General features: G+C 38.0%; 1 protein-coding gene across 3 annotated transcripts in view; it reads right to left on the reverse strand.

Annotated features, from left to right (window-relative positions):
* The window catches only part of LOC106613785 (single stranded DNA binding protein 4), a 124,013-nt gene that overhangs the window by 33,344 nt on the left and 78,342 nt on the right, over nucleotides 1-12,327 (reverse strand). For all 3 annotated transcript variants that reach the window (XM_045687512.1, XM_045687513.1, XM_014216397.2), the window contains one exon: nucleotides 11,072-11,161. In XM_045687512.1, the coding sequence (XP_045543468.1) occupies nucleotides 11,072-11,161 (90 nt within the window). The remainder of the gene's footprint in view (nucleotides 1-11,071; nucleotides 11,162-12,327) is intronic.

The raw sequence follows: 12,327 nt of genomic DNA on the forward strand, positions 1-12,327 counted from the left end.
CATATTACATATTCATTTATTATTATTATCAAGACATATTGTTCTCGGCGACCACATATCTGCTCGTTAATCGGCATATATATTCATATTCTGCTCATCGCTATTATTATTCTGTTCACACGTTATTATCTGCTCGCCATCGCTATTGGCTGGTCAAACCACATTATTAGTTCATCACATATATACGCTCCACCATTATTAATGCTATTATTGTCTGCTCAACATCGCTATTACCCACCACATCACATATTATCTGCTCACGCTATTATTATTAACATATCTGCTCACGATCAAGATAATTATTATTATTCGCCTGCCCGTTCCACAATATTGCTCTGCTCGGTTCATGCCACATATTGTATATCTGCTCCGCGACCGCATATTATTCGTTGCCATCGCGGTTATTATTGCCCGTATTGTATTACATATAATTATTATTATATTCGCTAATTATTAACATATCGTTCGCCACCGCCATTCGCCATTCCGCCAGTTCTGCCCGTCTCGCCATCCAAGACATTATATTGCACACATATATTATTGGTCTGTTCACACTATCTGCTCGCCATCCATCGCTATTATTCGTCTGCCATCGCCATTATTCGCATTGTTCACAACGCTATTATTATTATTGTTCACACTCCAAGATATATCTGTTCGCCATCACACACATAATTCGTTCAGAGAGAGAGCGAGAGACAGAGAGAGAGCGAATGAGACAGAGAGAGAGAGAGCGAGCGAGACAGAGAGAGAGAGAGCAGCGAGACAGAGAGAGAGCGAGAGAGTGAGACAGAGAAAGCGTTGAGAGCGAGCGCTAGAGTTTGTTTGAGCGAGCCTGAGCAATCCAGAGAGAGCGAGCGAGACAGAGAGAGTATGAATGAGACAGAGAGCGAGAGCTAGACAGAGAGAGCGAGCGAGACAGAGAGCGAGCGAGACAGAGAGAGCGAGCGAGACAGAGAGCGAGCGCACATCGCACATATCTGCTCGCCACCATTATTGGTCTGCTCCGCACGCTATTGGTCTGCCCGCCACCTATTGGTCTGCCCACACTATTATTATTACGTTGTTGACCATTATTATTATTATTCGTTCAATCTATTATATCTGTTGCCATCACATATTATTCGTTCACATCAAGACATATTATTCAGTTCACACTATCTGCTCGCACATCGTTATTATCTTGTTACATCACATATTATCTGTTCACATCACATTATTATCTTTGTTCACACGGTTATTATTATATTGTTACACTATTATATTATTATTCGTTCACATCGCTATACAGTTATTTTGTTGGCACCGTTATTATTGTCTATTCGGTTAACGCGACATATGTTATTATTATTCGTCTACATCGCTATTCGCTATTATTCAACATATTCGTTGCTATCGCTCGCTATTCATTAAACCATTAACGCCATATAGTTATTGGTTTATTCACATCGCTATTATTGGTCATTCCCGTCATCTGCTAATTATTATTCATGGTCCAAGAACGCGTATTATTATCTGCACCGCCATCACCAAGACATATTCGCATTCGTTATTCAAGCACCTATTATATTATTTTATTACATTCAAGCATGTTATATTCCATATTCATATTCACATCAAGATATTATTCATATTCGCTATTCGCGACCATCGCTATTCACATCGCTATTCGTTATTCAACATCGCCATTATTGTTCCGCGTATATTGTGCCTGCTACCACAATATTGTTGCGGCTATCACCTGTTCCGTTTATTAAGCCCGGCATACATATTCAAACCGCCACATCCACATCACAATATTCCAAATTGCATGCATTAATATTCTGCCGGTTAACGCGCTATATAGGTTATCTGCTCCGCACTATTGGCCTGCCCGTTCGCTAATCGCCATTATTCGTTCGTTCACATCACACATATATGGGTCTGCTCATTTACACGCACATATCTGCCCGTTACATCAAGTTATTATTATTGTTTGTTACATCACATATTATCTGTCTTTGCTCGCCACGCGTTATTATTATTATCTTTGTTCACCAATAAACGCAATATATAGTTGCGTTGTTGCTGGTCTGCTCCGTTAAGCATCGTTATTATTCATTCGGCTAAGATTATATGTTATTAAATATTATTATTTTGCCCACATCACATTATTATTATTGTCTGTTACATCTATCGTTCGTATTCCAATGGTTATTATTATTCACGTTAATTATTATTATTGTTACATCACAATATTGCTCAAGACGCACATTCCTGTTCAAGATCGTATATTCATCTTTTGCCTATTAACGTTATTATTTATTTGGCCCGTTATCGCCATTATTACATGGTTCGGTTGATCGCCACATATTATTGTCTGTCTGCCATCACACATATTATTGTCTTGTTGTTACATCACACATTATCTGAACCGGTTGTTCAAGACCAAGCATTTATTGTTACACTTACTATTCGTTGATCGCCATATATTGTTGCCACCTGTAATATGTTATATCCATATCTTTGTTTTGCATGTTATTATATCGGTTACATCGTTATTATTATGATCGCTATTATTGTTGGCATCGCTATATTCTGTCGCATCTGCTATTATTATTCACATCATATTATTATTTTGCCCACATCGCATATCGTTGTATTATCACACATATTCACTATTATTATTGTCTATCATATTATTATTCTTACAACGCATATTATTATTTCAGTTTGACATCACATATACAATTTGGTTTACATGTTAATATATATTGTTCACATCAGTTATTATTATTATTCCGTTCAAGATCATATTATTATTGTTCGGCGTCCACATACATATCCGATCATTATTATTATTATTCCGGAAGTTCTTACATCGCTATTATTATTTTACCACACGGGGCATATATATTATTCGCTATCTGCTAATTCTGTTGGTCTGCTCAAGACCTATTATTATTATTATTGGTCTGTTCACATCGCGCTATTATCATGCCCGCCACTGCTACATACATTATTATCTTGTTCACATCAATATTAGTTAATATTGTTGGTTAAGACATCTAAACCAATATTCCACGATACATACCTGTTCACATCAAGACATATTCCGTTCATCGCTATTATTCGTTTCTTGCTGAGTTATTAGCTATTCTTGCTCTCGCCCGCATATTCTTACGGCGCATGTTAAACCGTTTTATATCACATAAGCATATTTACATATTCGTTTATATATATGTCTATTCAAGAGCCTGCTGTATTCTCACTTCCATCGCATATTCGCAGCATATTCCCGTATTCATCAAGCATATATTCAAACCACTTCCAGACGACGAGAGCCAGCGAGCGAGACGACAGAGTATATTTCAGCGAGCTTCTAAGACTTACAGAGAGAGCCAGCGAGCTTGTACCACAGAGAGCCAGCGGCTTTAGACGACAGAGAGAGCCAGCGAGCGAGACGACAGAGAGCCAGCGAGCGAGACCACAGAGAGACAGCGAGCGAGACTATTAGAGACGAGAGACGACAGAGAGAGCCAGCGAGCCAGCGAGACTATGTGGCAAGACATATTTCATATATTGTTATCCACCATATAGTTTTCACACACCTGTTCAAGACCATGGCATATTCCGTTATTATCACACGCCCGTTCAACGTTATCTGCTCGTATTATCATATTATTTATTTGTCTGCCCGTCACATTACATATTGTTCATCAAGACATTATTATTGTCTGTTATAAGATATATATTGTGTTAACAAGACAATTGTGTTACATATATTAATTGCTTGTTGCCCGCATAATTCAAGACGTTATATTGACGTTGTGTAATTTATATTCACGTTTATAGTTGCTTCACATGTTGTTATTCGGCATGTTGCCATCGCCCGGTTATTATTCAAGCATCGTTCATATTATTACTGTCTATGTTCGCCATCGCTATCGTTGCCATCGCCATATTATCTGCCCACACGTTATTATTATTCGTTTCACACTATTATTCGTTTCACATCAAGCATATTATTATTTGCCCAAGCATCCAAACATATTACATAGCCCAACCACATCGCTATTATTATTATTATTACGTTTCATATTCGCCCGGCATATTATCTGCTCACACGCATCGTTATTATTCGTTGCATCGCTATTATTGTTACATCACAAGATATCTGTTACATCGCCACAAAGTGTTGCATCACATTATTAATATTATCTTTGTTCACACCGTTATTATATTCGTTCACATCGTTATTATTATTGGTCGCCTTTGCCACGCTATTATTGTTATTATTCGTTCACATCAAGCATATTATTATTGGTCGCCCTACTATTATTATCTACCATATTATTATTCCGTTCGTACATCGCTATTGGTCTGTTCGCCACCGTTATTATCTGCTGCTCGCATCATATCGCATTCGTTCTTTACATCGTTATTATATTTATTTATTCGCCATCGCTATTATTCGTTCATCAAGATAATAATATTATTGGTCTGCCCGCCATCACGATATATATTGGTCTGTTTTTGCTGTTGCTATTAACGAAGCATATTATTATTCGTTGTTGTTACATATATATTGTTAAGCATCGCATTATTGTTCACATATTATTCCTATCTTGCTAACGTATATTGTTCACATCGCGACATATCTGTTCACATGTATATATTCGTTACATCAAGACATATTCCGTTCGCCACATGTATTGCTAAGCATCACATATATTATTCCAAACCGGTTATTCATATTATGTTCAACACATTATTATATATTGTTAACATCATCTTGTTCGCCGCTCCAATACATATGTTACCATTATTATTATCTACCACATTATTCGGTTAATTATTATTATTATCTGCCCGCCAATCGTTATTAGTATTCGTTCACATCACATTATTAATATCTGCCCACACTGCCATTATTATTCGCCCACATCGCCATTATCATTCCTGCCCGCTAACGCTAATATTATTAAGATCACATATTATCTGCTCGCCGATCACATATATATTCCACCACACTATTATTATTATCTATTCCACACGCTATTATCGTTAAGACCACATATTATTATTCACCATCACATATTATTATTCCGTTCAACATCATATTATTATTCACCAAGACTCACATACATATTATTCCGCCTGCGTATATTGGTATTAAATTATAGCATAGTTCTGCTCGCCATGCCATTGTTGTGTATTTTGATTCATGACCACTCGATATGTTGGTAATTGCAATAATATAAATTTAAGATCAATGAATAAGTAAAGCTAGGAGATACAAGGAGCAGGAGCTAAGACTCACGTATAAAAACGAGTTAAGAAATAAGAAACGTTTAAGACCCACAGAAACACTAAAAAAAAATGTAGACCATTGTTATATTCGTTTGTTTGCCTGCATCCAATACAGCATGCCTACATACCTGCTCGCTAACCAACGTTATTATCAAATATTCTGCCCATCCAACAAGCATTAGCCTACATATTCACCAAGCATATCTTTGCTCACTTACACCTGCTCAAGTCTACCGTTATCTGCTATTCGTTATCTGCCCACGCATATATACCTGCTCACATATATATTCGTTCTTACCGCACATATCTGCCCGTTCATCAATATTATTATCTGTCTGTTGCTATTATTATTATTATATCTGTCGGTCGTTCAGCATTATTGGTCCCACACTGCCCGCTATTCCGCACTGCTCCGTATTAAGTAACGTGATTAAGACGTTGATTATACATGAATTTAAGATTTAAGATCTTGTTATTCACACTGTTCGGCATATTTTGCTCATGCTGGTCTGCTCACACTATTATTGGCCTGCTCACACCATATTATCTTTGCTCACATCACATATTCGCTCAAGAACAAGCATATTATTGTTAACGTTACATATATTGTTGCATCGTTACATATATATTCAACCACACGTTATTACATATATATATACATATATATTGTTCATATTCGCTCAGCACGCTATCGCTATTATTCCTGTTCACATTGGTCTGCTCACATCACATATCTGCCCGTTTTGCCATCGCCATATCTTTGTTGCCATCGTTATTATTATTGGTCTGCCCTGTTACATCATATTATTATTATCTGTTCGCCATCGTTATTATTATTCCGTTCGCCATCACATATTTCGTTCACATCGCTATTATTATTATCTGCTCATCGCTATTATCTGCTCTGCCATCAAGCATATTATTGTCTGCTCACACCGCTATTATTATTATCTGCTCACATCACATATTATTAATTGCCCGCTAACGTTATTATTGTCTGCCCGCCATCGCTATTGGTCTGCCCGCCATCGCATATTATCTGTTCCTGCACCACATCACATAGGTTATTGGTCTACCAAGCATCAAGCATATTATTATCTACACATCAAGCATATTATTCACCATCGCTATTATTATTCTCATATCTACATCACAGGTTATCCGCCTGCCACTATTAGTTATTATTATCTGCTCACATCACATATTATGATGTTATTGGTCTGTTCACATATGTCACATTGGTCTTGTCTCATGTTATTATTATTCAAGCATCACATATATTGTTTGTTTGCCATCACACATACACATATTCATCAAGATATACATATCTGCTCAAGCATCATCACATGCTTCTCCGGTTATTCCAAACGTTATTCGTTATTATTATTCTTACCGCGCCATCACATACATACCTGCTCGCCACTGCCATATTATTATTCTTGTTGCTCTACATATATTGTTTCACATCAAGCATACATACATATTGTATCACATATTATTGAACCGTTTGCCATGTATTAGTATATTATTCGTTTATATCATATATATCTGGTTTGCATCTGTTTGCAGCCGTAGCCTAAGTATCGTACATATTCTCGTATATACTCGCAGCCTACATCAAGTATGGCTCAGCCACGGTTTGCACGATCGCTGTTATTCTCAGCCTGTTTGCAGACCCACAGATATATTAGGTTTCAGATCTATCAGATATATTCTGTGCCTAGCCTAAGACCAACAGACATATTCTGTTTCAAGATCCAACAAGAGCATATTCTGCTATTGTCTGTTAAGACCAACAAGATATAGTCTCTACATATTCACTAAGATCTGCTCATATCTGCTCACATATTTCAGCCCGTCACATATCTGCCTACATATCTGCCTATCGCTCACATATTCGTCTACCGCATATTTGCCCAACAGTTATTGGTCTGCTCGCATTGGTTGCCCTAACACAGGTTCACATACATATCTTTGGTTATCTGCCTGTTCAACAATATCGTCATTATCTTGCCCTGTCTGCCCACATTATCTGCTATCTGTTATTGGTCTGTCTATCACTATTCATTCGCTATTCATTGGTCTGCCCACGCATATCTGCTATTCGCGTCTACATATCGCATATGTGGCTGCTGTTACCGTTATTATTATTGGCTGGTTGTCTGTTCAACAAGCATTATTATTATCTCTGTCTGCCCAATGCATTATTATTGGTCTTGCTCGTCTACCAATATTATTATTATTATCTGTTGTCTACCATATTATTATTATCTTTGCCTGTTCATCACATTATTATTATTGGTCTGCTGTCTACTCAAGCATATATTCGTATCAAGATAATAGTACCGCATATTTTGCATTTTAAGCATATTCGTTGTTTACATTATTCGCTAATGCATTAAGATCATATTAGCCCACTTATATAGATATATTCTTAAGAAGATCGTTCATCACATACATTGCGCCATTCAAGACAGCCTGCCCTTGTAATGCATTGGTCTTCGCATATTCACATATTTGCCATCACATATGGTCTACATATTCGCTTACCTATATTTCTGCCATATTCATTGTTATTTACTATTGGCCTGCTCTGCTATTATTGGCTCGTTATTATTCGCCTGCTATTATTCAAACCCACATATTCACATATCAACCATGTCATTGGCATATTAAACCAAGATATTGTACCAGCATTATTCGCATATTACATATTCAAGTTTATCGCCATATATTATTACACTGCCTGTTATTCGTTATCTACACGCCTGGTTTCCGGCACGTTTCAAGTATTTCCGGCACGCCTGGGCATTTGCCTGGCATATTCGCACGTTTGCATCGCTATATTATTTTTAAGCACGTTGTTATATGAAGGTGCTCATCGCTATTATTGTTTCACACGTATATATATATCTGCTCGCCATCGCTATTATTAGTCTGTTCGCACGTTACATACATATTCGAACCACACGTATATACATACGTATTCCATATATATCGCCATCGTTATTATTATTTCCGGCACGCATATTAGTTTATATCATTATTATTATTATTATTATTATTATCTGCTCACATCACATAGTTATTATTATTAATATTCGCCATCGTTATTAATATTATTATCTTTGTTATCTATTATTATTATATATGTGTTGCACATCACATCATTATTATTAGTCTGCTCTGCCACGGCTATTAATATTTGCCCACATCAAGACATATTATTATTATTTTACCGTTATTCACATATTATTAGACATTTATCTACCAAGACATATTCAACATATTATTATCTTACGTTATTATTATTCATCAAGACATATTCACTGTTGATATATATTTAATATTAATATTTAAGATATTATTATTATTAAACCAACAAGATAATTATATTATTATTATCTGCCCAACTTATTACATATAATACATAATATGGTGTTACATTTCTCATAAGATTATCTGTCGGTTAACACATATTATTCTTGTCTTTACATGGTTACCATCATATATTATTATTCGGCATACGCATATATATTATTCACACTATTATTATTACGCTGGCCTGCCACACTCGCTATTATTGGTCTGCACACTAAAGTTGCCACGTTATCTGGTTCGCTAATCGTTATTATTATCAAGCCCTCGTCTTTAGTTAACGTTATTATGCCCGTAACGGGAAGCATATTATTGCCCGTTAAGACTATTCACCCGTACATCGTTATTATTATTCCTGCTGTTCGCCTGCTATACATATGGCCTGCCTGCCCTGTTCTTAATCAACATATACATATTTGCCCGTCACTCCACATAATTCGTTCAAGCATTACATACCTGCCTGCCACGTTATTATTATTGTTTTGCAATTCACATAATTGTTGTGCATCAAATATAATTCTGTTATCTAATAATCATATTCCTGTCTAAGAATCCTGTTATTCTGCTCTGCTCATCAATCCGTTATTTGGCCTGCCATCGCTATTATTTTCATTTCACAATATTACCAACGCCATTACTATTTTTATCTACATCGCATATTGGTCTGTTCGCCATCGCTATTATCTTTGCTCGTTAACGCCATTATATTCGTTCACATCGCTATTGGTCTGCCATCCACATATTCTGCCCCCATATTGTCTGCCCCGGCAAATATGCCCTATCTGCTCTGTTATTATTGGCCTGCCCCACACGTTCGCCCCAACATATATCCGTCCATATTTCACTGCCATTGCCATACTTGCCTGCCATCGTTATTACTGCTCATTCTACATATCTGTTCACATCACATATTGCCACATATCTGCCTGCCTGCCATCGCATTGTATTCATTGTTCTGTCTTAGCCTGGGCATGATTGTCGATCGTCTTCATTTCAATACATCGTTATATTCGCATATTATTCATATCTTTACACGTATTGTTCATGTCTGCCCACATATTGGCTCGGTCTATTATTCATTGTTGCTCATCGCATTGTCATTCGCCCGTTGTTATCACATATTGCATTCATATTGTCACCGTATTATTCGTTATCTATTATCTTAGTTCACCAAGTTATTCATTCGCCATTTTCATTAATCACATTATTATTATCTTGTCTGTCTTAACATTATCGTTGGTTCACCAAGACAATTATTATTGTTGTCTGTAATAATAAAGACATATTCGGTTACATCAAGACATATTCGTTGCCTGCTCAAGCATCGCTATTATTGGCTCTGCTCACCTGCTCATCGCCACAATGGTTGCCCACATCGCTATTATTGGCCTGCTCACACGTTATTATTGGTCTGTTCATCGCTATTAATAGTCTGTTCATCGCTATTATTATCTGTTCGCCATCAATCCATATTCAAGCCTGTTCACATCAATCCATATTCGCCTGTTTCCGTTATCAATCATATTGCTCTGCCTGCATCAATCATATTTTTGCCTGCTCGCCATCAATCGTTATTTGGCTCGCATCGCTATTTGGCCCGCCACGTTGTTTTTGGCCTGCCACTGCTAATAATTAGTCTGCTGCCATCGCCAATATTCGCTCGCCATCGCTATTATTATTCGCCTGCCACTATTATTATTCGTTTCATATTAGTTCGTTACATATCTGCCCTATTATTCGCCCGCATATCTTTGCTCCGGCATATGTACCATATTCTGCTATGACGTGGTTTGTTAGTTGGTCTGTTCGTATTAGGTTGCCCGTTATTGCTCCAACAAGTAGTCATTATTGGTGTTGCCACGCCATATCGTATTGGTTGCTATTATTCGCTCGTTAATAAGAAGGTTATTATTATCTGCCTGCTCAATCAAGCATAACATATGTCATATTCGCTCGTTATAGCTAGCGAGACAGAGAGACCCAGAGCGAGCCAGAGCTAGCGAGACAGAGAGAGCCAGAGAGAGCCAGAGCGAGACAGAGCGAGACAGAGCGAGCGAGACGACAGAGAGAGCCAGCGCGAGCGAGACGACAGAGAGAGCCAGCGAGACGACAGAGAGAGCCAGCGAGACGACAGAGAGAGCCAGCGAGACGACAGAGAGAGCCAGCGAGACGACAGAGAGAGCCAGCGAGACGACAGAGAGAGCCAGCGAGACAGAGAGAGAGACAGAGAGAGAGACAGAGAGAGAGACAGAGAGCGAGAGAGAGCGAGAGAGAGCGAGAGAGACAGAGAGACAGAGAGAGACAGAGAGACAGACTAAAAAAGGAGGTGGAGAGGGGCATAGGTTTAGCATGTTGTGGGTTTGAGGGGATGGACAAAGAGAGAGAGAAATAGAGGTTTTACTTGAAAGAAGCCCGGGGGCATGGGTCCGCCAGGCATGCCATCGTTGGGGGGCATGTTTCCCATCACCGGACTGGGGGCAGCGGCTGCACTCTGCAAAACAAAGGAAACACACACACTTAGTACTCTGAAACACACACACAACTCAGAAACACAGATTAAAACTCTGTATACACATACAGTACCAGTCATAAAAAAATCCTACTCATTCAAGGGTTTTTCTTAATTTTTTATATTTTCTACATTGTAGAATAATAGTAAAGACATGGAAACTATGAAATAACACGTGGAATAATGTGCTAACCAGAAAAGTGTAAACAAATCCAAATATATTTTATATTTCAGATTCTTCAAAGTAGCCACCCTTTGCCTTGATGACAGCTTTGCACACTCTTGGCATTCTCTCAACCAGCTCATGAGATAGTCACCTGAAATGCATTTGTGACAAGGTAGGGGTGGTCAGGGAAGATGGCCCTATTTGGTAAAATACCAAGTCCATATTATGGCAAGAACAGCTCAAATAAGCAAAGAGAAACGACAATCCATCATTACTTTAAGACACGAAGGTCAGTCAATCCAGAACATTTCAAGAACTTTGAACGTTTCTTCAAGTGCAGTCACAAAAATCATCAAACGCTATGATGAAACTGGCTCTCATGAGGACCGCAACAGGAAAGGAAGACCCAGAATTACCTCTGCTGCCGAGGATAAGTTCATTCGAGTTACCAGCCTCAGAAATTGTAGCCCAAATAAATGCTTCACAGAGTTCAAGTAACAGACACATCTCAACATCAACTGTTTAGAGGAGCCTTCATGGTTGAATTGCTGCAAAGAAACCACTACTAAAGGACACCAATAACAAGAAGAGACCTGCTGGGGCCAAGAAACACGAGTTATGGACATTAGACCGGAGGAAATCTGTTCTTTGGTCTGATGAGTCCAAATTTGAGATTTTCGGTTCCAACCACTGTGTCTTTGTGAGACCAGAGTAGGAGAATGGATGATATGTGCATGTGTAGTTCCCACCATGAAGCATGGAGGAGGTGTGATGGTGTGGGGGTGCTTTGCTGGTGACACTGTCAGTCATTTATTTAGAATTCAAGGCACACTTAACCAGAATGGCTACTACAGCATTCTGCAGCAATACACCATCCCCCAAGCATGCAAAGCAGCCATCAAGACAAAAGGTTGCTACTTTGAAGAATCTAAAATATGTTTAAAAAAAATGTTGGTTACTACATGATTCCATGTGTTATTTC

This window comes from Salmo salar, chromosome ssa10 (assembly GCF_905237065.1).
Source record: "Salmo salar chromosome ssa10, Ssal_v3.1, whole genome shotgun sequence".
In the NCBI taxonomy this organism is placed as follows: domain Eukaryota; kingdom Metazoa; phylum Chordata; class Actinopteri; order Salmoniformes; family Salmonidae; genus Salmo; species Salmo salar.